This window comes from Salvelinus namaycush, chromosome 26 (genome assembly GCF_016432855.1).
Source record: "Salvelinus namaycush isolate Seneca chromosome 26, SaNama_1.0, whole genome shotgun sequence".
Taxonomy (NCBI): domain Eukaryota; kingdom Metazoa; phylum Chordata; class Actinopteri; order Salmoniformes; family Salmonidae; genus Salvelinus; species Salvelinus namaycush.
Window position 1 is genome coordinate 33,723,423 of NC_052332.1, and position 25,562 is coordinate 33,748,984.

General features: G+C 40.0%; 3 protein-coding genes across 5 annotated transcripts; 2 read left to right on the forward strand and 1 right to left on the reverse strand.

Moving 5' to 3' along the window:
* The first annotated feature begins 278 nt into the window (after positions 1 to 278).
* On the forward strand, positions 279 to 4,040 carry LOC120021392 (palmitoyl-protein thioesterase ABHD10, mitochondrial-like). The gene is made up of 5 exons (XM_038965147.1): positions 279 to 354; positions 1,093 to 1,276; positions 1,394 to 1,505; positions 1,844 to 1,981; positions 2,273 to 4,040. The coding sequence occupies exons 1-5, from the start codon at positions 279 to 281 to the stop codon at positions 2,612 to 2,614; spliced, it is 852 nt and encodes a 283-aa protein (XP_038821075.1). The 3' UTR covers positions 2,615 to 4,040.
* A 3,962-nt stretch (positions 4,041 to 8,002) lies between these two features.
* LOC120021785 (transgelin-3-like) lies at positions 8,003 to 9,701 on the forward strand. Its single transcript, XM_038965637.1, has 4 exons — positions 8,003 to 8,182; positions 8,772 to 8,946; positions 9,199 to 9,301; positions 9,560 to 9,701. Exons 1-4 carry the CDS (start codon positions 8,003 to 8,005, stop codon positions 9,699 to 9,701), a joined length of 600 nt encoding a protein of 199 aa, XP_038821565.1.
* Positions 9,702 to 10,735: 1,034 nt separating this feature from the next.
* On the reverse strand, positions 10,736 to 21,219 carry LOC120021518 (matrin-3-like). 3 transcript variants are annotated; one of them, XM_038965305.1, is made up of 21 exons: positions 21,109 to 21,219; positions 17,392 to 17,933; positions 17,202 to 17,263; positions 17,009 to 17,050; positions 16,805 to 16,905; positions 16,654 to 16,697; positions 16,375 to 16,491; positions 16,121 to 16,246; positions 15,873 to 16,037; positions 15,517 to 15,641; positions 14,848 to 15,409; positions 13,529 to 13,622; positions 13,372 to 13,391; positions 13,116 to 13,244; positions 12,871 to 12,993; positions 12,593 to 12,721; positions 12,359 to 12,489; positions 11,986 to 12,109; positions 11,585 to 11,732; positions 11,357 to 11,478; positions 10,736 to 11,051 (listed from the first exon to the last, which is right to left on the reverse strand). In XM_038965305.1, exons 2-21 carry the CDS (start codon positions 17,899 to 17,901, stop codon positions 11,013 to 11,015), a joined length of 2,913 nt encoding a protein of 970 aa, XP_038821233.1. In that variant the 5' UTR covers positions 17,902 to 17,933; positions 21,109 to 21,219; the 3' UTR covers positions 10,736 to 11,012. The 3 variants fall into 3 exon arrangements, with proteins under 3 accessions (XP_038821233.1, XP_038821234.1, XP_038821235.1); XM_038965306.1 differs by lacking the exon at positions 12,871 to 12,993; XM_038965307.1 differs by lacking the exons at positions 10,736 to 11,051; positions 11,357 to 11,478 and having other exon boundaries at positions 11,627 to 11,732; positions 11,948 to 12,109.
* Positions 21,220 to 25,562: the final 4,343 nt, after the last annotated feature.

Genomic DNA, 25,562 nt, shown 5'->3' on the forward strand with positions numbered 1-25,562 from the left:
TATTTTGAAATTATCAGTAAATGTAAAAAACAAAAAGCAATACGGACCATAAAACTTTTTGACAAATTAAAAATTTATTTTCATATGTAATACCCCTGTCTGTTAGGTTAATGTACTCTTGTTTGTATATTTCTGTATCTGTATTTGTATTTGTTTTGTTCATCCAGCGCAGGGGTTGGTAGGACCCGGAACTGGAAGGCTGGCTGGCTAGCTAATCAGTCGGTGTCATTCAAATACACCAGCTAGTTCAATAAGGTCGGATCCTTGTCAGATTGGCGATGGCGTATATTTTAGTAAGGCGTTTCAGCAGGGTTTTCCAATTAAATGTCCAAAGACAAGATATTATGTTTTCGGGTGAGTACTAGCTAAAAGTGTTTAATTCATGTCCCAACTATTAAACTTTGCGTAATGCAGACTTACTTCCATAAAAACAATAACGTCAGGGGGTGTGTCGCTACACCATAATAGGAAATTAACGATACAATGAGTTAACTAGCTAGCTAATTAACCAATAGCTAAATCCTTAACGAAAAACGTCTACTGGCTAGGTAACTAGACAGATTTTCAAACGAATGTTCTTTCTACGAAATCAATGCTTCAAAAACCAAGTCGGTTAGCGTTAGTTGCGTTAACGTTAGTTAGATAACTAGCTAACGTTAACTAACTGTAACGCTAGCCCAGCCAAGCAAGGCCAACTAGCCCAGCTAGCGAACTACAGTAGTTGGCTAATTTGATATAATGTATGGCTTGGCTATATCGTCTTTTGCTGCACAACCCTAAATAGATAGCTAACTAGGTAGTTACGGGAAAGTAACGTTACCCTGTTAACGCGAACCTGGAGCTAACTCGCCGACAGTTATTTGTCAGTATTGGCTAACTAATGAGGGTTAACCAACTACGTAATATCTACATCAGTCAGAACAGAGCATGATTGGTCAGAGGTGTCGAACAAATCCAAATTGGAGCCACAAACAAAACCGTTGTAAATAACCCCTGCGCCACATGGCTATCATTGTAATCTCATGAAATCATGTATTGCATGATTGACCTAGCTAATGGGTTGGGGAAGCATGTAATGTTTCTGTTTTACAGGAGTGAGACATAAGTCTACAGTGCATTATGCTACACGCCCAGACCAGCCGAAACTGGCTTATAGAAAAGTGAAGGGGAAGAGCCCAGGGGTAGTGTTCTTGCCGGGGTTTGCCTCAAACATGGGTGGGAAGAAAGCAGAAGCCCTTGAGGAGTTCTGCCAGTCACTAGGCCACTCTTACCTACGGTAAGTTAGCTATAGTATTTTCAGTGATTAAAAAAAAAAAGTTGCATGCATGCCAGTATGTCAGTTCTTCAATTAGTCAGGAAAACCAATCTTTGCAGATCTATGTGGTCTTTCCAGGTTTGACTATACAGGCTGTGGGTCTTCTGAAGGTGAAATAGTAGATGGCACTGTTGGCACTTGGAAGAGGGATGTTCTATATGTATTGGACGAGCTTGTGGAGGGGCCACAAGTAAGTAGTTCATTTCCGTTTCTATGATGAGACTAATTCTAATCAGCCAGTGTAATCCAAAGTATTGTTAGCTGAAATAGACCTGCACAGACTCATGTATAATAGTGTATAACCATTTGGGATGGTAGTTGATGTAAAACTGTTACAGATTTCAGTGTGAATTGTCCACTGAGTTAATAATAAACCTCTGGAGGATTTTAGGGTTAATATACCTCGACTTGGCCTGCAGTTGTATAATAAGCCTTTGGATCCTCCGGCATGCGTAATTGACACTAGAGATATCAGTGCTGTCATTTAGAAGATCATTTCTGATCTAGCTAATTGTTCTGATGTTGCAGATTCTGGTTGGCTCCAGTATGGGCGGCTGGCTGATGTGCCTGGCAGCTATAGCTCGTCCAGAAAGAACTGCGGCCATGGTTGGCATCTCTACAGCAGCTGACCACTTTGTAACGGTCTACAATACACTTCCTATTGAGGTGAGTCAGCATTCAGAATAAACCATCTTGAGTTTTCAATAACCTTAACAGGCTCTGTATACAGACCAATGCACATTTCCCCTAATGACAGACGCTTGATTAAATGAGTCATATCAATACACTGAAGGTGGTTCAAAGGAAAGGGACATGCGTTTAATCTTGAAATTGCAAGAACAACATTTGGATGGAATTACAATTGAAACATCTATACTAAGCACATTTTTTAAATGGCTGCCATCTTAGATAATGTCTTTACCCCCAAAATAAAATGGTATCATTTTGTCATTGTAGGTGAGGAAGGAGATTGAAGAGAAGGGGCAGTGGGTGGTTCCTACCAAACACAATGAGGAGGGCTCCATCACGTTCACCACAGAGTTCCTGAAGGAGGCAGAGCAGCACTGCGTTCTGCAGAGCCCCATTCCAGTGACTTGCCCGGTGAGGCTCATCCATGGGATGAAGGACCAGGATGTGCCTTGGCACGTCTCCATGCAGCTAGCTGAGCGTGTGCTTAGCAACGACGTTGACGTCATCTTGCGCAAGCATGGCCAGCACCGCATGGCAGAAAAGGAGGACATCAAGCTCATAGTCTACACCATCGATGACCTCATAGACAAGCTGACCACGTTGGTTTGAGTGGCCAAATCAGGACAATGCTGTGGGTGACTCCTACCACCCCGACCCCAACTTTTCCGCACTCAGGCCGTTCGGTTCCCAATGCGTTACAGTATCGAAGGTGCTATTGTACCAAGCACACACTGTGAAGAAAATGAACTCTTGTGTTTTCTCCCGGCTCTCTCCATGCCTTTTTATTAGGATTTGTATTTACCATTGCCATGACACTTTGTTCCCACGACTACCAAACTTCTTGGGCCTGCTGTGAACAGTTTTGATTTATTCCCACAATGTGGTCTGATATTCCGTTAAACCTTCAATGAGTAGGGATCACTCCTATTACAGTAGCCCATCAGGTACAGATGCATTATGTCCATTTGTGAGACATTTATTTTATCCACTGTCAATTTTATTCAAACAAGTGTGATGTGCCTTATATTTATGCATGTGCCCTTAAAGACCAATAGGAGGCAGCAAATATCAGCACAGTATTTTAGGCACTTCACTATGTATTTCTATTATTATGAAACCCCATTAGCTGCTGCAGCTTCTCATCCTGGTGTCCAGCTGGAACAATCAGTTGAAAAAGGACTTTACTCAACTGTAATGTTTGATTCTAATGCTGATGTCCATGCGTTGCCCATTTCTTATGCTGTCTGTATTTGCTGTTTGGTTCCATTGCTGACACAACATATCTATGTTTGTATTGCTTTGTCCATGCCATTTAATTTTGCACACAAGGTCAGAACAGAATATTGACTGCATGACAACTCATGTAGAACTGAGCATTGTGTTATATTAAAATGTATTTTAACATTTTAGTGTAGAATATATATTATGGTGTGATTTTAGTGCAGTCCAGAATGATAACTTTTTAAAAATGTAATTTCAACTGTCACTCTGGGTAACTTTTCAATGTTGGCCCAGTTCATTTTGGTTTTGTTGCAAGTATTGCCCATTCCAAAATGACAGATTTCAAATAATGATTGAACAGTAGCATGAGATGGCCTGGTATGTTTGACTGGCCTAAGAAGCACAGGTAATTAAGTGAAAAGCATTGCCGTGTAGGCAGCTCATGTTTTAGTATAGTCAACTTTCTGATTTAATTGGATAAAATGCCATGTGTGGCTACTATGTCATACAGTGATGGTAAGCTGTCATTAGTGTAATGTGATCCCAGATACACTGCCTAGTACATTGTCAGCTAAAAGTGGTTAGGACTTGATGTCGTTGGTTTCCAACATGCACTACATGACCGAAAGTATGTGGACACCTGGTTGTCGAACATCTCATTCAAAAATCATGGACATTAATTCATGCTGAAACAGGAAGGGCCTTTTCCCAAACTGCCAGTGGTGAAGTGTGATTCATCACTCCAGAGAACACGTTTCCACTGCTCCAGAGTCCAATGGCGGCGAGCTTTACACCACTCTAGCCGACGCTTGGCATTGCACATGGTGATCTTAGGCTTGTATGCGGCTGCTCGGCCATAGAAACCCATTTCACGAAGCTCCCGACTAACAGTTCTTCTGCTGATGTTGCTTCCAGAGGCAGTTTGGAACTCGTTAATGAGTATTGCAACCGAGGACAGATTATTTTTATGCGCTTCAGCACTTGGCGGTCCTATTCTGTAAACTTGTGTGGCCTACCAATTCGCAGCTGAGCCATTGTTGCTCCTAGACATTTCCACTTCACAATAACATCACCTGCAGTTGACCGGGGCAGCTCTACCAGGGAAGAAATTTGACGAACTGACTTGTAAAGGTGGCTTCCTATGACGGTGCCACGTTGAAAGTCACTGAGCTCTTCAGTAAGGCCATTCTACTGCCAACGTTTGTTTATGGAGATTGCATGGCTGTGTGCACAATTTTTATGTACCTGTCTGCAACGGTTGTGGCTGAAATAGCCGAATCCACAAATTTGAAGTGGTGTCCTCATACACTATATATACAAAAGTATCACAATCTCTATCCGAAATGTTTCATCTTGTGAACTAAGTTTGTTTTCGACATGTTCTATATCACAGTTAAATGTTTCTAGGTGATAGTACTATGTTGCAGAATTGATGGGCTAGCTCACTGTACAGTGATGCTAACAATGCATCTGAAGCTGACGCCGATAAGCAAAGTACCAGAACTTATGGATGAACATTTTAGGATGGGCCTAACACATTCGTTTGCACATTTTCACTTGTTTATTTCTCTCATACTGTACATCAGATAGGCCTCTTTTTTTTCTTTTTTAAATGAGCCATTTCCAAACATGTATAGTGTCTTGTTTCTGATATATATTATACATACACACTGCTTTCCTTAAATTGGTCAATATTGAGCTTTTATTAAGAATGAGATATGCTTGTCCTTTACAGTAAATAAACCTAAATATTTGTTAAGTCGGAGTGGAAACCAAGTGTCTGTACAAGGTCTCTACTATGTGATCCTCAGTGCTAGACTTGTTTTTAAGAGCTTGAAAGCACCAGCCCAGCCAGACGACTTTGTGTGAAAGGCCTATTTCTATATCTGAGCTCTGGCACAGAAACAGGTTGCTAACTTGCAAGCTTGCTGGTATTCATTCCTTAGGGCTTTCTGCATTCCCTGTGAAAGAGAGTTCTGTTCCCTTCACATCCGTTTGTGAGATTCCAGGCCAGAGACTCTCACATGCCACAGAGCAACAGTTCACGTCTCCAGCTTCAGGTAAATCTAACTTATTTCTGCTACCTTTTCCAGAACTCCCTTAAATACCTTTAACAGGTTGATGGTTGAAAGCTATGAGATGTTGCAGCAGTGGTATATTTTTCCAGATGCATAATCAAGCTGTCTGATTTATTAAGGTTTGTGGGGCAATGTAGGCATATTATGTTAGTGTCATATATTGTCAAAATACATTTTGTTTTGGTCATTTACACAACTGGATTAAGATTTTATTTTTTCAGGTCAGAAGCAATCTCAAAATAAGATGTTTTATCAATTACTAAACAGAAATGTGCAATACCAATATTTTTTAACACCAGTTTTTGCTGCTTCATTCCTAAAGGAAGAGGAAGCTACGTGATTCATCAGACTGATGAGATCATCAGGATACTGGGATCCCAACCAGAACCAGTGGGCTTACACTGTTCAAGAACAGGTGCCTCCACATCTACCATTGTATTGTGTGTATAGATTTTCATTGTATTATGTGAATGGATTTTGTATTGCCTTTGACCAGTCCAAGCTTTCCACCTGTGTAAATATGTATGGGTGTATGTTTGCATTGCCATGATATATTGCTCTCTTTACCCAAGGCCAATGAGCACTGGACACAACTCCGAAAAGATGCCAAGTATTACATGGATATGGGACACCTGATGTTCGACCACTCTAAGGCTACTTAAGTCGCCCATAGATAACCGTAACGAGACCCCAAACATGTCCTATTTAGAACACGCCTTACACATTCATATAATGTGTAACTCTGCTGTTGGCATGCGTTTTTAAATAGTCAGATTGCATTTATGTCTTCCAGGGAAAACAACAGGCTCTTCTTTATGGAGATGCTGGGTAATGCTTGTACTCACCTTGACAGGTGGACAGTAGATGTGTTGTGGAGATGCTGAGCAGGCACAGTGTTATGGACAGTAGCATCACCTCCGTGAGGGTGGATGAATACAATCACTGCGCTAAATGTGCTTTCTCTACCGCGCTGTCCTTGACGTAAGAGTGTAAGGCTTGCAGAATGCATTTACTGTATGTAGCCTATTGTCCTGTTTATTCTGTCAAAATAAACATTTAAAGGAAAATGCAATTTTTTCGTATGTATGTTTAGTTTCTCCATGGACGTTTTTCATATAGCATAAGCTACTGTATTTCTGTGACATGCATTTAAGTAAGTATATGAATATAAACTATTTTATAGGAATTATAAACATGTGGTTTCGTCGAGATGAAGGCAAATATGCCTTGATTCGAATGACTTTTGAATCAAACAGTATCTTAAATAATCCCTCCTTTCTATGCCTGTGATATGTGGTTGTCCCACCTAGCTATCTTAAGATGAATGCACTAACTGTAAGTCTTTCTGGATAAGAGCGTCTGCTAAATGACTAAAATGTAAACGTACAACAAACATATCAATGTTTTGATCAACATAGAGAAAGCACATAGACATAAACCATGGTAGTAAAATTAACTGGTAAAGATTATATACCAATCATGCAAATTGAATCATTGATGGCCTACAATATATTAATGAAATAAATTATTGAAGGGTAATGTAGTCCTAAAACCATTCCTGGACATTTTCACTGGATGTTGTGACGTTTCTCCCGTTTGGCCATGAATTCATTCCTTAAATCCCCTGTCAGAGGCGCTGAGGCATCACTTAACTCGCGTGGCTCTGAATGCTGTGGCGAGTCCGAGAACGGTTGCTGAGTAGGGATGCTGAGCTTGGTACTGCACCCCTCAAAGATGTACAGTTTGAACAGCATGTGACTGCAGAGCGGGACTAACGACCAGGACCAGAGCGAAGCGGACCATACATTCATTTAAAATTAGTAAGTAAACGAATGAAATGGAAAAATAATGTGCTGAGACGAATGACATTCCGAATGGGCCTAGATGTATTGCGCACGCTATAATAAATTAATCAATTTTGCTTGCACTTGCAGTATTTTCCCTTAGCGGGAGTGTATCCAGACCGTTTTGCCTAAGTTATTTCCATAGCTCGAATGTCCGAGAGGAACTTTATTTTGGGGAGGATCCATTTGCCTTTTGCCTATCTATGCAAGTGCATTATGGCGTTTCATAAATCCTGCCTTGGATATGCTCTCCAGTGGCGCGCATCACGGGACCACTACGTATATTACATTTCTATCATATTTTCCTCGAATTTGTTTTCGAGAGAAGTATCACTCACACGGTTAAATTATACATTTCTCAATATGAAACTAGAGGTGTCCGAATATGAAGAAAATTGCTGAACTTTACAACTACGTTATCTGCATCTCCTTGAAGTCAGAGGCTTACGCATGCCCGCATCTAGCTATATATAGCCTACATATGACATCAGAAATGAAAGCGCAGGGCGGGATTCTGTGTGAGCTGCATAGAGTACATTATTTATAAATACAAAGACTACACAGGTAGCAGTGAAATTTACACAGGCAGCCCAATTCTGATATTTTACCCGATTGTTGGCAAAGGAGCTGATCTGATTGGTCAACAGACCAATTAGTGGGAAAAAACATCAGAATTGGGTTGTCTGTGTGTGTAAACACAGCCATAGTGTATGGTTCCAGCAGCATAGGCCTACACATCTGACACATCCTCAAACTAGATGGCAGTTCAATTGTTATGTATTGGCCCATAATAATTGATTAAATTGAACCCTTTCCTTGCAGTCCCTGTTGGAAGGTCTCTAACTCTGGCAGCCATGGCTAACAGAGGACCCAGCTACGGACTGAGTAGGGAGGTTCAGGAGAAGATAGACCAGAAGTATATTCTGGACCTGGAGGCCAGACTGGTGGACTGGATCATCTTGCAGGTTGGGGGGAACATAGAGCGACCAGAGCCTGGGAGACTGAACTTCCAGAGCTGGCTCAAAGATGGAACAGTGAGTCTCTGAGCCAAAGTCTGATTGACGTAGGGCAGCAGGTAGCCTAGAGAGGAAGGCACATAGCGCTAATTGCTCCTGCAAGTCACTATGGATAAAAGTGTCTGCTAAAGGACTAAAATGTAAACATAACCTCATGCCTTTACTGTATTCTAAACCTAACTCTTAAAGATGCAGTCTGGGATCTTTTGCACAACAAATTTGTTACATATTGTACAAATTGGATTCTTAACATGTCATACAAACTGCAACAAAAAAACTTTTTTTTGCGGGGGGGGGGGGGGGGTGTAACATATCATATGAAATGGATGAGTAGTGCAGAAAAAACAGAGACCCATTTTGACTCGTGAGCACCACTTTCAAAACTACTGGCTGAAATTATACACAAATTATGGAGCAACACTTTAAAACACACATATACAGATAATCTCAGATTCTAATCCACAATGGTCATAATGTGCCATATTTGATAGCCTTAGGTATTATGGGGTTTCTCCTCCAAGCAACCAACCACTGCCACCCCTGATGAGGCTGGGTGGGTGTAGGCCAGTTGTATCCTGTCATTACAACATTTCATATCTCGTTACAGATTCTTTGTAGGCTCATTAACAGCCTATATCCCCCTGGTCAAGAGCCCATAAAGAAGATCCCAGAGACAAAAATGGTCTTCAAGCAGATGGAAAAGATCTCCCAGTTCCTGCATGCAGCTGAAGCTTATGGGCTGATCACTGGGGACCTTTTCCAGACTGTGGACCTGTGGGAAGGTACAGCTCTCCTAATACAGTGGTGATTCCACTCCAGCATAAACTCACATGCAGCAAACTGTTAGTTGTTATGTTAGATAACTTCAGGTATGTAAATATATCGGTTCAATATAATATAACTTTCTGGAATGGATTACTTTGTCAAATCATACATTTTCTTCTACAAAAACAAATTTGCATTATAACCAATGAGGACCAACTAAAGCCAAATATGATATTGAAATATCTGTCTGGTATTTTGTGTGACTACAGGGAAGGATATGGCTGCCGTGCAAAGGACCTTGTCGGCTCTAGGCAGTATGGCACTCACAAAGGATGATGGTCAATATCGTGGTGAACCTGATTGGTTTCATAAGTAAGAAACTAATCATCTGTAATGAGTTCTACAAAACAGCAAAAATGATTTGTCAATTTCTTTAGTACATACCACTCTAAAATTAACTATTTACAATGAGTCGCATTACCTAACCCCCACTACCTCTGATGTTTGTTCATGCATCCATGTTATTACTCTAGGTGTAGGCCTTCCTATCTGACATAAATTTGAATCTCTCTTGTACAAACATCTATCACTGCAGGTAACTGACCAGTTGTGTCTCTCCTGTGCTTTCAGGAAAGCTCAGGGAAACCGGCGGGAGTTTTCTGAAGAGCAGCTGCGTCAAGGCCGTAGTCTGATTGGCATGCAGATGGGCGGCAACTCAGGGGCGTCTCAGTCTGGCATGACAGGGTACGGCATGCCACGCCAGATAATGTAAAAATGTCACTTTGCTCCCCTATACGGATCCAAAGTTGCTCTCTCATTAGCTCAGGGGCAGCGTGAAGTTTCCCTGATGATCTCTCTATAGGGGCCCTAGATGTCACTTCATACTGAAAATCTGAGCGCTCTAATGAAGCATTACAGACATCCTTCAAAAAAACCTTTTATGCGCAGTGGCTCTACAGCTGCATTTACACAGGTAGCCCAACTGATATTTTTTCCACTAATTGGTATTTTGACCAATCACAGATCTTTTTCCAGAGATGATCCAATTGGTCAAAAGACCAATTAGTGGGGGGGGAAAAAGATAAGAATTGGGCTGCCTGTGTAAACAGCCTTCACTCACGGTCAGGTATGTCATTTCGATCAGTGCGGATATATGTTGTCTGTGCATCAGACTGGTGTTCCAAGGTTTCTGTCAACACAGTTGTGACACGACAGCATGGAACTGTGCCATTGTCCAAGACATTTTTGGTTATTTAGAAAAGTCATTGTAATGATAGTCACAATAGTATTACATTACAGTATTCTTTATTCAGGTAATTTACAGCACGACTAGTCTTATTTTTTACTACAGTGTGGAATGTGAACGCTATACAGCAATTTTCTTTCACATAACGTTGTTGCATGCTAATATTCAGTGTTTTTTCTGGTTTAATTTATATTACTTAATGTACACAGATGTACGAGTACTGTGTGAAATGTATCATGTTATGGAATATATTTACAGAATTTCCCCCCAATTGGTTTCAAAATCATCTAGGCCTGTATGGATTAAATCCTTCATGATAGTTTGGACTGAACAATCTCCCCCATTTGTCCTTTCCTCAAGCGAATTGCTGCTCCTTGCGACAGGGTAGGTGAATCTTAGCCAGCTCTACTGTCACAGTCAAGCACCAGATGGTTCTTTGTCTGGGTTATGGCAAATTCTGTAGTTCCAGCCAATCCTGTGCACATGTCCTGGTCATTGATGACAGTTAACCATTGAAAAACATTAACAATAGACCTGTCAAATAAGGTTCAGAGTAAATGTTAGCCATAACAGAAGTTACAAATTTAATTCCAGAAGTCAAAGAATACATCAAGCAAACATTTTTGTTTATTCAATAAGAGGAAACTATATCCAGGTACTATTATTAACCACATAATGGGACTACATTTTGTAATAGGCTGCATTAATTAATTTCAAATGGATAACAATGCTGTCAACAGTAACAGAAAATACTGGAATGTTAAAACTGGACAGAAACGTTTATACTAAAAACGGCCAATCTTCCTCTGGGAAGACTACAGGTGGACAGCAACCCTCTCAATCAGCTACGGGCTGTTTATCTTCATCCATCTTTCTCTGAAAAGAAAATCAGTGGGATATTCAAATGGGGGTATTAACTCAATACCAAGAACACCAGCTAAAACAGATCCCCTAAAAAGTCTCATATCTTTCCATTTGGTCAAGATTCCACAAGCATAGGTAAAAATCAACAAGGTTTCCCTATGAAGGTGATGATTATTCAAGATATTTATTGTTAAGAATTAACATTTGACAGTGAAACCTGAAGAATGTTAAGAATGTATTGTGGGCTCCAAGGTCAACTACATTTCCTTACCAATACACCACAAAGTAAGAAGTGACTTGTTACAGTTGAAAATTACCTTCAGGTTTAGGTAATGTTCCTCACTGCTACAGTGGACTGAGTTGGCTGTTTTCTCATTAGTGTAGAAGATGTTGCACAGCTTGCAGAAGAATCCGGTCCTTGGCACCAGATAGTCTAATCCTGCAAATAAAAGGACAGAAAAAAACTTTACTGATATCCCCATCACCCCTGATCATAAAAAAAGACAGCCAAACTGAAACAGAAGTCAGTATCTCTAGTCTCTTACCAACAGGGTTGTCAGGTTGATAAGGACCCAGAGGCTCCTGTTGCTTCTTCTTCTTCTCTCCCTCTGGGACAGCTTCCACACCACTGGTCTCCTCACCCTCAGGGTCCACACAGACCCCCTCACTATCAGACACAGGTCGCTGGACATCCTGGCCATACAACCACAATCATGTCTATCACATATTCATTCTATTCAGCCTGAGATTGCGAGACCAACACCAATAACTAATTTCACTATTCTCTGTGAAGCGTATTAAGTGATTACATCTTGACTAACTGGGCAACTATAAAAGTAATGTTCACAGAAATGCCTAAATACCTAAATATTTCAGCAAGCATTTCACTAAACAAGGTAATCTCTCACCTCATTTAAATTGGGGAAACAAAATAATAGCAAATAACCTTCTCTTTCACCACTGGAGAGTGGCTTTTGGCTGACTGGCCATTAGTCTCATCTCCATGGCGATCTCTTGTTCTTCTGTTGTTCTGACTGGCCAACCACAGCTCATACTTGACTGGAGGCTTCCTGTATCCAGAGAACAGAATACAATGTCAACCCAGTACTAGAACTCACAGTCCAGTTTAAGCATATAACACAATATTATTGTATCTGAGATTACTTCATTCTTCCAATTGATATCAATCAACTGAACTAGCAGTGGACGTTGGCTGGATAGGATATCAGCATTCTTCAAATTCAACTAACTAATTTCCATCATCTACTCTGCTGCACACTTCCACTGTATATTCTTAGGGGTTATTGAAAATTACTTACCAGGATATCAGTGAGTCTCCCTTTTTGCACAAACTGACCCTTATCAGGGTGCCGTAAAATCTGGGAGGACGTTGGAAGCACTTCTTCACCATTTTCTGAGCGGCTTCCACACTCTCAAACTGGATATAACACTGGAGAGGTGAAGGAAGAAAAAAGTGATTCCTTTACCAATAGAAAAACACATTAAGTCCTCCCTAAAAAAATGGGCTAAAAAATGGGCTGGTGAAACCTTACCTTTCTATGAACCCAGTTCAAATGGTAGCCAGTGATTTTCCCAAAAGGTTGGGCAAGCCGTAACAGAGAGACGTCCGAGTACTTCTGCCGTGGAAGCAAACAAATGTAGATGGATCTCCCACTGGGACTCTACAATGACAGAAACAAAGTCACATTACACATAATACTAATCTTTGTGTTACAAATATTGACTATATGCTAGGTGTGTAGCTTAGCTTATTTCAATTCATTCATCAAATGCATAACGTGCAAACGCATAGGTACTACACCAAACCAACCTCCAACTTTTTCTGTGAATAGCACATTCTAATATCGACAGGTTTCCCCAACAACTGTCCTTTGCCTTTGTAGAATTTCACCAACTTATGCGCTTCATCTGTAGTATCAAGCTCTAACCATCCCTGCAAATATATAAAAAGCACAACGGCATACAAACTATGATAACATTAATTCCATCCCATAAACAAACTAGATAACTGATCCCCAAATAACATATGGGCAAGCAACATAATTATGAACCTACCTCCTGTCTGAAGAAGGATATGGTACGGTTTACAACTTTCACGTTTGCTCGCTCTGCCAGTTTCAAGATGGCCACCTCTACGTCTCTATAGCCCTTTCTGATTGGGCTAATATGGACAACTTTTCCATCCTGTAGAAAACAGTTTTACTGAGCAACATACTAGCAATAATGTTGGATAAAACAACACTTTTGACACATTCCAACTACACGTTTCTAAATGAAACATGTAGTCTAGTGAACCATGTAAAATACCAACCCATGAAGAATCCTTTGACTCTGCAAATAAAAAGAAACGTAATTTGTATAAATTATGATCTGCAGATTGTCTTTAATTTGTTATCCACACGGGCAGAACAGTAATAATTATGTCCTTTGCTGCCAAGTAAGAATGTTTTTCCTCATTCATTGCTTACCCATTGACGCATCCTCTCCAATATCGTTGTCGAGTTCATCCAATGTAACAAAATCATCCATGTTATCAGGGAAATCCATGTCATCCATATCGTCCTGTTGGAATAAGTACAGAACATCAATAAGTTAAATAATTAAGAGTGTTTCAAGTTCCAAAGTGCTGCAACAGAACCACATCGAATCTCATGACAAATATTTGTGAGGTTGTTATGGGAAACTGTCAAAAGCTGCTCAAACACTGAAGATATAAGTATGCAAAACTGTATTCAATGATCTTGAACTATGATGAAGATCCATGTCTCTTAAAGCTAGGACGTGAATCCTGTGGCTGCACTATAACAAAACGATAGACAGCTTCAATCATATTAAAACCTGTTGGTCAGATCAACATGTTGATCAAACCAGTTAAGGCTGAACAGCTACTCATCCATACATTTAAAATGTCTGGCTGACTGGCTGTGCTTCAACGCTGTGTCACTTGAACTCAGTCCTACTATGGGAGCTTTCATAGGTAAGCACCTGTTTTGGATTACTACTGACAGGCTATGTTTTCTAGAACTTGTACAGAGATGATTCGATCACCTTTGATATTCAACAATGGAAGGTAAAGAGAAACCCTTCAGAGCTGATCTCCATCATTTAACTGATGGAATAAATAAACCATGAGCATGTCATTAAGCCTACATAGAGATAAGCCATGTCATTAAGCCTACATAGAGATAGATAAGCCATGTCATTAAGCCTACATAGAGATAAGCCATGTCATTAAGCCTACATAGAGATAAGCCATGTCATTAAGCCTACATAGAGATAAGCCATGTCATTAAGCCTAGATAGAGATAAGCCATGTCATTAAGCCTAGATAGATATAAGCCATGTCATTAAGCCTACATAGAGATAAGCCATGTCATTAAGCCTAGATACATTGCATGTTATGCTACCAAGCAAACTCAGTATTCCAACAATCCATGACTGAAACCGGGCATTGCCGACATGAGTCACAGAAAACATCTCGACTGTTTGTCTGCGTTGACGAGGTTCAATCTGAGCTTCAATCACAAGTGTCAGATCGATTTGATTTGCCACTGGTACCATTTCAGTGGTTCTACGCATAAGATGCCCACATCTGTTTCAACTGATCAATGGAGGATCTCAACCAAACTACATTCACTGGAATGCACACAGAACTTCAACCAAGCTGCTTTAAGAACCCATTGCTGGGAACCAACATCTTGTTTACTCGACAAAAACGTATGTTCAATTCTGCGAACAATGCCTTTGTTGGTTCAGGTCACACATATGAATGACAATAATTCCTTACACCATGTTCGTGAAAGCTCTCCTGTTCCATCATGTCCTCCATTGAGACGTCAGCATCACACAGAGCTGGATCATCGGCAGCCTTTAGGTCAGAATCCTCCAAGGTATTGTCTGCCAACAATTCTGTGCTTTCAGGTTCCCCCTTATCTTTAGAGTCAGCCACCAGAGAGGCACTTTTGGAAGGAGCAGAGTCGTTAGGATCAACACCAGCTCCAAACTTATCTAACGAGCTTTGGTCATCTTCAACCTGGACACTCTCTTTGTCTGGATCTTTGTTTTCCAAATTAATGTCCTCCCCCTTTCTCTCATTCTTGACCACCTCCTCGATCTTTTCCTTGATCTCCTCGTCCTTGATGTCCTGCTTTACCTCTTCCTTAACCTCCTCTGAGGAGCTTTGTTGACCTTTTCCTTGTTCCACCACTTTCTCAGCAGGTTGTTTGCCTGTACTGGGTCCCTCTTTGTTTGTGGAGTTTGAGTTCTTGCTGGTCTCCTCGCTCTTCTGTCTGCTGCTTTGGCTTTTACTGGAATCTGCTCTTCTGGATGTGGTGGAGTCAGGACTTTCTCTACAAGGCAAAAACCATTGAGGTAAACTTCCCTGACACAAACTTCCCGACGAGGCCCACAGGAAAATTGGTCTGGCCGCCATTGCCCCAGGTGGACTCTTACTTACCTCAGACGCTTCAGTGACGATGACAAGCTGACTTTGACACTCTTTCCATTGATCTTGAGGGGGTTGGAGTGGTAGTACTTCACCATAATGTCAGCATCCTTCCAATCTACCATCTCAATCAGGGCCTGCAGATGGATAAGGAAGAATGTGTAAGAGAAAGCTAGAGGTGGTGATTAATAATGGCGGTGTGTGTTGATTAATCTACTCCAGTCATACAATTCCATGCTATTCGGAATTTAAAATAGATACACTGCATTGTTCCATTGTTTTAATAATGTTTTTCTATTTGAAAGAGAAAATTTGATTGATCACAAGCAATATGGAATTGATTCAATTCCATATTGCTCAAACCTTACCTGATCACTTAAAAATGACGAATGTCTCACATCCCCAAACATCTTGGCAAGATCGAGAATCTCAGATTCTCTTTCTTTCCCAGGAGATACGCGGGAAAAACAAACTACTGTATTGCTAACTTGTTTGTTGGGGCGTTTTCCTGGTGGTTCATCCGACCTTGGCGTCTATAGGAAAAAACAAGCTCATGCTGGGATATCTGTGATTAAGAAAACAGAATCTCAAAATTTTAAGAGGCAGGTGCACTTACATAAATACTGCACACTACAGGTGACAGGTACAGAGTCAAACCATTTCCCTTCACAATAGCTTTGCTTTCACTGTAGTGATCCACCATATTGACTGCCTCTTTGTGCGAACCCAACTCCACAAAGCCCTGGAACAAAAAAACAACAATGAATCCGCCAATAGACAAACTACACAACATAAAATGTTTTAAAAAAAGAGAGAACGTTAAGAGTTGAGTGTTTAAACTTGAGGTTCTTATCAATTTGTGTAACTTACCTTGCAGGGGAACACCAGATGTTTTACAACTGTGCCGAATGGCTTAGCCAAAGTCACCAAGTCTTCAACAGCAACAGACCCACGGGGATATTTAGCGACCACCACCTTTGTGCCAGCCTGGTGCAAAAGATAAGATCACACATTCAAGCATGCATTTTATTTTTATTTAACCTTTATTTATTTAGCATGTAGATTTAAGCAAATAAACTACATTATAAGAAGTGAATGGGAAAAATGCTCTATTTATTAGACAACACAATGACACAGAAGGGGCATTACCTTGGGCTTCAAATGGTGTCTTTCTGGTGCAGACCAGACTTCACCTAAAGATGAAAACATGAAAAAAAGTTTACATTTTCAAGTGGTTTGCCATTGGGCCTTATTTGGTCTGGATCAAACTTGACATTAGGATAGGACATGAGGTTATCACCTCCTACGCGGTCTGAGCTATGTTGTCTCTTGTAAGGCATAGCAGGACGTGGCGCTCTTCTGGGCGGTGAATTAGCATCTCTACTTGGGATGGAAATTGGTCTGGAAGATAACATAAACAGTGCTAAGAAAGAACAGGATGGCTAATTGTTTTACATCATGACATGCTTGTTTTCACCATGAAGCTTTATTTCATGGCCCTCACATTTTCTTCCCTTGGACATCTTGTTTTTCCCAATCTGGATATCTGTAAAAAAAAAAAAAAAAGTAAAAAAAAAAAAGACAAAAACAATTCTAATTAGAATAAAACCAGGTAATAGGAAATACCTCTGCTGATTGATTTTGTGATCTGCCTCGGTTTATTTTCTAAATGTTTTACTTTGCATTGAAACACTTACAGACGCAAGAGTTCTCGACAGCCCTCTGCATGGCGTAATCCATTGAGATGATCCTTCCATTGCTGTGAAAAAAGCAAACTCATATTAAACAAAAATGAATGTCATTATGAAAGGTTGAGTGTTCTGATTAAAAGCATACACTTGTAGACACACTGCAACAGCAAGAGTATTGAAATATAACAAAGCTTACCTTAGTAGAATTCAACATACAGAAGCATAGCGAGCATGTGTGTGGGTAAATATTGGGCACAACTCCTTGAAAATCTTCCAATTGATAGGAAGAAGGTTGGCTGTCTGATGTTTTTTCCGTTGAGGGCCTAGTGTGGTGGGAATCTTTTCTTGCCTCGGCCTGCTCTGGTCGCACCTCCACTTTCTTATAGTCAGTGTCACTATGGCTGCTTGACTGGCGACGGAATGCAGGGGGACTGTCCCGTCTGCCGCGGTCTTTAACATCTGTATCCTCTTCCTGTCCGTCTCTCTTTGGGGAGGGCTCTCCCTGCTCCTCTTGCTTGGCTCGACTGGCCTTCAGTTGCATTATCAGATAAGGCAGTGTCTCCACACTGATCTCGTTCTCTGGAATCTTGGCCAGAGCATCCACGTCTTCTGGAGAGAGCCCCAGAGTGGCATATAAATTCATAGCGCTCAACGCTCCATCACCAGATCCTTTGCGTGCAGAACTTTGACCCTCACTGCCCTCCATCCTCAAATTTCCAGGGCACAAAGAAGTGTATTCTGAAATGGGAGAATAGTTTCGATTCAGCAATTTCAACAGATGGCTAAAGTAATGAGTGTAACTGTGACGAATGTGGGCGGAGTGCACTTCCGACTACATCAAGTCACTGTCAGCCGATACAAAGAAACAGGTTGTATTTGACTAAAGTTTTATTTAAAAAGTATGGATTTCAGTAGCAGACTAAACTACACAATTTAAGATGAAGTTGAGCGGTGAAGTTAAATCCGCTTTGTGTTTTGTTTCCTTGCCACTATATATCAATATTTGTATCATCCCGGCCCTAACAACCGCAATTTTCAGCGCCGAATGAATAGCCCCCATTTAGACAGGACATTGTCCTGGGTGCTGAAATACGCTGTTTCTTTAGGAAAACAGCCATAATGTTGCAAACAAACATGCTGTCATCCAGTCACATGTATTTATTTTACAAACTATAGCACACCATAGTTTACATACAGCAGGTTTTTTAAGGTCCAAAGAGTTTGGTCTGCCTGCTTCATGTTATCATTTTTGCCATGGAAAAAATATTGCGATACTGGTATCATCTCGGCCGTAGTAGTTTTTTATAAAAACTTCATAGCTCCAGTCCGTCCACACTAGTTGCCGCTTAACTCCATCATCCTAAATCGTGGAGTTGAGTCACCTGGGATTTCAGTAGTGATGGGAAACTGAGGCTTTCTGAAGGCTTTAGCGCCTTCACCAAATTGGTAACAGAGAAACTGAGCTTTGTGCAGAAAAACAGAGCTTCATTATTTGTTCACAATACACATTAGTGACATCTGCTGGTCAGCAATAGCAGCGTGTGATTACCAGAAAGAGGTATTTTTTTCTCCATTGTTTCATTCTAACACGCAGCAGTAAGTGTTTGGCTTTAGTAGCCTGTTATCAGTTGGAATACCAGGTTTGCATCTTACATCATGCTTCCCTTTTTTGCCTTCAAGTTGACTATTTTTGAAAAACTAAATCTACGGCATTATTTATGACGCTTAAGACAGACGCTTATACTATAATAAATAAAACCAATTATTTGAACAGGGCAGAAAGAAACATTTTCAAAATAGTGTGCCAACAAGATTCAAACTCATACACTCACGTCCCTGAATGTTCCATAGCCCTTCCTCTACCTGCTAAACTACCTGTCAGGTAAAAGTTTATGTTTACAATCCTAACTATATTTCTAAGTACGGTGTCCAGTAGAGGTCGATGTTTGAAAACAGCTTGGAATCGAAAAAAGCACCGGAACCAGGTAGAAATCAGTTGGATCTCTCAACTCATGGTTTGAAAAAGCACGTGATCAAACGAAGTTTCGGACGCCATTGATGACGTTCTTCTGATAAAGTGATACACGCATAGGCACACTACTTCGCCTTCTTTGTTTTTAGAATATTGGTTCCGAAATAATATCCTATTGGTGAGCCAACTGGTAAATGCAGAGGGTCTTTTACTCAGTTATAAGGAATTCTTATCACTTTACAAGGTCCCTGTAACACCTAAAGATTTTGCAATTGTTTTAGACGCCATTCCCTCAGGTGTTGCTCTGTTATTCAGGAACGTGTCAAGACCTGACCCTCAGAGCCTACCTTCTATTGACTCATCAGTAGGAAAGATTTGTTTCTCTTTTGGTCCATTCAACAACAGAGCGATACAAACCTTGTTTCAGCAGGATGTTATATCTATCTATACCTTATGTCATGCCTTATTGGAATGGATTTATTGATAATATCTGTTGGAAAAAAGTTTGGATGTTGCCACACACATACCTACTTGTTAACAAAATTAAGGAAGTTTCCTTTAAAATTATTCATAAATATTATCCTGCCAACCACTATGAAGAAGTTTAAGGAAAACATCAACTCAAATTGCTCCTTTTGTAATGACCACCCAGAAACAGTGTTGCATCTTTTTTGGCATTGTATTCATGTAAGAAAACTGTGCCAAGACATCAGTAGATTTATAATTGAACACATTTATGAAGATTTTACAGTATTGTGGAGAGATGTACTGCTTGGACTCTTTACATACGATAAAAATAAGATGAAACATTTTTATGTAATTTCATTATTCTTTTGGCCAAATTTCATATACACAAATGTAAATTTACTAACAAAAAAACACATTTTCTTACCCTACAAAAAGAAATTGAAATGTATTTTAAGACAGTTAAATACTCTACTAACAAAAAAAGCTGTTAGAATTGTAAGTGTATGTATGTCCCTTAATTAAGGTCCTTGTGTAATTGTAATGTGATATTGTACCCCCTAGCTCGATTGTCCATTATATATAATCGATATATACTTGTGTTCCCTTATTTACTTTCTGTTTTGATTTGTTGTTAATAAAAATAAAATAAAAAGTCCACCCCCCCCAAAAAATGTAGAACGTGTTTTGTTTAAAGGCACACTACTTCGCGATTTCGACGCATGCCTAGCCGCCGGAATCAAACGTAACTAGGCACACTACTTCGCGATTTCGACGCATGCCTAGCCGCCGGAGCACCGGTATCAAACGTAACTAGGCACACTGCAAAGGTTTAAGTGTTACAGTTTTACAATTATCGGCTGACAGCGACTCTATGTAGTCGGAAGTTCAGTCCGCAAAGTAGTCTCCGTTCATCTCCATTGATTTCACGTACATCGTGGATTTAAGAAAAAGCTCGGCTAGTTGCTGGTTGGGTAAAAGGTATAGGCCCAGATTGAGACTCCTTAGCACTGACTGAATGCCTACCATCTTCAATTCATTCCATGGTTAGCTTGATAGTCTTCATTTGCTATGAGCAATTTGATGTCCCTTGCTGAAAAACATACGTTTCCCAGAATATTGTTGCAAGCTAGATAAATACATTCAATGGTGGAGAGGCCTTAAACACAAGAGCTTTGTTGTTAACGTTAGCTACGCATCTTTAACTCTGCAAAACGAAGCTCAATATCGTCTTATCCCCCTGATAAAAATATTAGATATCAACCAAGCGCTATGTTACTGTATTGTTAGTTACTAGCTCGCGCTGGTGTTACCAAGCTGCACGCATCACTTGGGAATGCGGCCCGCTAGCATTCAAGAAGTAGTTTACCAAAGCTTTCTAGCAAATTAAGCAATATCAGATTTTTTGGTCTGAATGTTTGAGCATGAAGATCAACTACTACATTGAATTCAAATTGTGATTGCTGTAAAACATACCTTTAAAGAAGTCCTCTTTCAGCTAGTTCGTAAAATGTTCTAGCTAGTGGCTACAGCACAGTTTAAGTCCTATAACGTTACAGTCTGGCTAATCGTTTTTTCCTGCACCACAAAGTGTGCAGGACGGTAAGCAAACGTTTTCATTGGTCAGTTTAGGATGTATGTCAACGGAGAACTTCCGCTCTGTCGTTTGGAAGGCAGAGTGGAATATTTCGTCACAAGTCAGACTCACTATTCAGAAACACAGACAAATATTGTTATTACCTTCATTCAGGATGCCCACACACTTGCGCAATCTGAACTCAGGGGTAGACATAACATAGTAAACGGAAGTCTGTAATACTTCAATAAGCATGATATGTAACGTTTCGTATGCTACAATATGCATTAAATTGTGGATGTCCATCATCCATTTCGTATGATAGTGTAACGACCCTGGGTTTATAAACGCGGATATCGACTCTGTCGCACGAGCATGCTTTTGCAGCACAGTCGATAACGCACTGGACTTCATGCTAGAAGTTCGAGGGTTCGAGACCTGCTCCCTGCCTGTTTCATTACAATATGTTACGAATTACAATCAGTATGATGTGCTATGAATTGCCATATATGTTATATGTTACAAATTTGTAAAACATATACACTACCGTTAAACATTTTGGAGTCACTTAGAAATGTCCTTGTTTTTGAAAGAAAAGCTATTTTTTGGTCCATTAAAATAACATCAAATTGATCAGAAATACAGTGTAGACAGTGTTAATGTTGTAAAAGACTATTGTAGCTGGAAACGGCTGATTTCTTTTATGGAATATTTACATAGGCGTACAGAGGCCCATTATCAGCAACCATCACTCCTGTGTTCCAATGGCACGGTGTGTTAGCTAATCCAAGTTTATCATTTTAAAAGGCTAGTTGATCATTAGAAAACCCTTTTGCAATTATGTTAGCACAGCTGAAAACTGTTCTGATTAAAGAAGCAATACAACTGGCCTTCTTTAGACTAGTTGAGTATCTGGAGCATCAGCATTTGTGGGTTCGATTACTGGTTCAAAATGGCCAGAAACAAAGACCTTTCTTCTGAAACTCATCAGTCTATTCTTGTTCTGAGAAATGAAGGCTATTCCATGCGAGAAATTTCCAATAAACTGAAGATCTCGTACAACGCTGTGTACTACTCCCTTCACAGAACAGATCAAACTGGCTCTAACCAGAATAGAAAGAGGAGTGGGATGCCCTGGTGCACAACTGAGCAAGTGGACAAGTACATTAGTGTCTAGTTTGAGAAACAGATGCCACACAAGTCCTCAACTGTCAGGTTCATTAAAAAGTACCCGCAAAACACCAGTCTCAACGTCAACAGTGAAGAGGCGACTCCGGGATGCTGGCCTTCTAGGCAGAGTTGCAAAGAAAAAGCCATATCTCAAACTGGCCAATAAAAAGAAAAGATTAAGATGGGCAAAATAACACAGACACTGGACAGAGGAAGATTGGAAAAAAGTTATGAACAGACAATTCTAAGTTTGAGGTGTTCGGATCACAAAGAAGAACATTCATGAAATGCAGAAAAAATGAAAAGATGCTGGAGGAGTGCTTGATGCCATCTGACAAGCATGGTGGAGGCAATGTGATGGTCTGGGGGTGCTTTGGTGGTGGTAAAGTGGGAGATTTGTACAGTGTAAAAGGGATCTTGAAGAAGGAAGGCTATCACTCCATTTTGCAACGCCATGCCATACCCTGTGGACAGCGCTTAATTGGAGCCAATTTCCTCCTACAACAGGACAATGACCCAAAGCACAGCTCCAAACTATGCAAGAACTATTTAGGGAAGAAGCAGTCAGCTGGTATTCTGTCTATAATGGAGTGGCCAGCACAGTCACCAGATCTCAACCCTATTGAGCTGTTGTGGGAGCAGCTTGACCGTAAGAGACCATCAAGCCAATCCAACTTGTGGGAGGTGCTTCAGGAAGCATGGGGTGAAATCTCTTCAGATTACCTCAACAAATTGACAACTAGAATGCCAAAGGTCTTTAAGGCTGTAATTGCTGCAAATAGAGGATTCTTTGACAAAAGCAAAGTTTGAAGGACACAATTATGATTTCAATTAAAAATCATTATTTATAACCTTGTCAACATCTTGACTATATTTCCTATTCATTTTGCAACTAATTTCATGTATATTTTCATGGAAAACAAGGACATTTTTAAGTGACCCCAAACTTTTGAACGGTAGTGTATGTTATGAATTCCAATTTGTTGTGGATAACGTGAGCTAGGTGGCTAACGCAAATGTTAGCTAGGTGGCTAACATTAACTAGGCTAGGGGTTAGTGTTTAAGATTAGGGTTAAAGTTAGGAGTTAGGTTAAAGGGTTATGTAATATGGTAAATATTCAGAAAAAAAAATGTAAACGCAACATGCAACAATTTCAAAGAATTTACTAAGTTATAGTTCATATAAGGAAATCAGTCAATTGAAATAAATCAATTAGGCCCTAATCTATGGATTTCACATGACAAGGAATAGAGATATGCATTTATTGGTCACAGATATATATTAAAAAAAATCTGACATCAATGAGACAACGTCCAGGTATTTCTATCTCTGTGCATTCAAATTGCCATCAATAAAATTTAATTGGTTTGTTCTCCTTAGTTTATGCCTACCAATACAATAACCTCACCGCCACCATGGGGCACTCTGTTCACAACGTTGATATCAGAAAACCTCTTACCCACACGACACCATACATGTGGTCTGAGGATGTGAGGCCGGTTTGTTGTACTGCCAAATTCTCTAAAACAACGTTGGAGGTGGCTTATGGTAGATAAATTAACATCCAATTCTCTGGCAACAGCTTTGGTGGACATTCCTGCAGTCAGCATGCCAATTGCACACTCCCTCAAAACTTGAGACATCTGTGGCATTGTGACAAAGCTGCACATTTTAGAGTGGCCATTTATTGATCTCAGCACAAGGTGCACCTGTGTAATGATCATGCTGTTTAATCAGCTTCTTGATATGCCACACATGTCAGGTGGATGGATTATCTTGGCAAAGGAGAAATGCTCACTGACAGGGATGTAAAGAAATTTGTGCTCAAAATTTGAGAGAAATAAGCTTTTTGTGCGTATGGAATGTTTTTGGGATCTTTTATTGCAGCTCATGAAACATGGGACCCTCACTTTACATGTTGCGTTTACATTTCTGTCCAAGTAGTAAGTAGTTGCAAAGTTGCTAATTAGCTAAAATTGTCCGTGATGCGATTCAAACACACAACCTTTGGGTTGCTAGACGTTCACGTCCACCCTACTTTCGTTTTTTGCCTTAATTATCCTTCTGTCTTATGTAACCATACCAAAGGTAACATATCATACTACTTTGAGTGTCATGGATTTACATTTACTATGTTACGTCAAGTCTATGAGACCAGGCTGACTTGTGGGACAGACCACACATTTAAGCCACTTCATGTTTTTCTGCAGCAAACACAATTCATGTGCCATCCATCCCACTTCTGACACCAATGTGACAAGGTCCAGGTATTTCTGACTAGGTGTGAACTGACAATCTAGTATACACAAGGTGGACATCTAATCACTCTCAATAGAGAAACAGCTCTCTTTGTGATTATACTGTGGTATTTATGAATTACTTTCATTGTTTAAAGGGTAGCAATAAATGAGCCAACTGACCTTTCAATACAGTATGAAGACCAACAGAAAGTAAACATTTTATTTGTATTACATATAATAATGTATAAAACACAACAGATACATCATGCCGCAAAATCTACGGCACTTTCCCCCTTTAAATTCGTAATGTATTTTGATGGACAGATAGTTGGAGTGACAGGAATGATAGAGGAGTGTCAGGAAAATGGTGAGATAGATTCGAACCCTTGCCAACAGTGGTATATGTATGATGAAGGCAGCAGCACTAACTCCAATACCACCCACTCGCCACATCATAAAAACCACTGGTATTTTCAGTGTACTGTAGGCTACAATGAAGTATATTGGTAAACATTTGTTAATGTTGGTTACATTACTGGCCTCTTGTGACATGATTTAAGTATAAGTTTATTTAAAATTCATCATTACAAGTAGTTTTACATATCGCATAATCCACATGATTTTCTATTTAAACAAAGTGTCGGGGCAACACCTTCAAAGATTAAATTGTTGACATGATAACCCGAGTTGCTTTATGCAAACTATTCACCTTGTTGTTCAAATTCAAGGGGTATATATTTCAAGAGTTAAAGTGAGTGATTAGCAGTAGGGTATTTTATGGAATGCCCCTTTCAAATCAAAACAGCTTTATATGGCAATATCAATAACAATTATTATAATTATATCAAATACAATGTATTGATGTTTCCCTTCTTTTGAAATCTTGTATTTCAATTCCAGGTCAGATATCAGGGCCACAGGAATCCTCATCCGTCACAAAGTT

What these genes read in the sequence shown, in the direction of transcription:
- LOC120021392 (XM_038965147.1), top strand. Translation starts at nt 279, where the DNA reads ATGGCGTATATTTTAGTAAGGCGTTTCAGCAGGGTTTTCCAATTAAAT. An exon ending in AGCTTGTGGAGGGGCCACAA is followed by an intron (nt 1,506 to 1,843) that starts GTAAGTAGTTCA and finishes CTGATGTTGCAG; the next exon opens with ATTCTGGTTGGCTCCAGTAT. An exon ending in ACAATACACTTCCTATTGAG is followed by an intron (nt 1,982 to 2,272) that starts GTGAGTCAGCAT and finishes TTGTCATTGTAG; the next exon opens with GTGAGGAAGGAGATTGAAGA.
- LOC120021785 (XM_038965637.1), top strand. Translation starts at nt 8,003, where the DNA reads ATGGCTAACAGAGGACCCAGCTACGGACTGAGTAGGGAGGTTCAGGAG. An exon ending in GCTGGCTCAAAGATGGAACA is followed by an intron (nt 8,183 to 8,771) that starts GTGAGTCTCTGA and finishes ATCTCGTTACAG; the next exon opens with ATTCTTTGTAGGCTCATTAA. An exon ending in GAACCTGATTGGTTTCATAA is followed by an intron (nt 9,302 to 9,559) that starts GTAAGAAACTAA and finishes CTGTGCTTTCAG; the next exon opens with GAAAGCTCAGGGAAACCGGC.
- LOC120021518 (XM_038965305.1), bottom strand. Translation starts at nt 17,901, where the DNA reads ATGGAGGGCAGTGAGGGTCAAAGTTCTGCACGCAAAGGATCTGGTGAT. An exon ending in TATCCTTCTTCAGACAGGAG is followed by an intron (nt 12,994 to 13,115) that starts GTAGGTTCATAA and finishes ATATATTTGCAG; the next exon opens with GGATGGTTAGAGCTTGATAC. An exon ending in TCAACCTGACAACCCTGTTG is followed by an intron (nt 11,479 to 11,584) that starts GTAAGAGACTAG and finishes TTTTATTTGCAG; the next exon opens with GATTAGACTATCTGGTGCCA.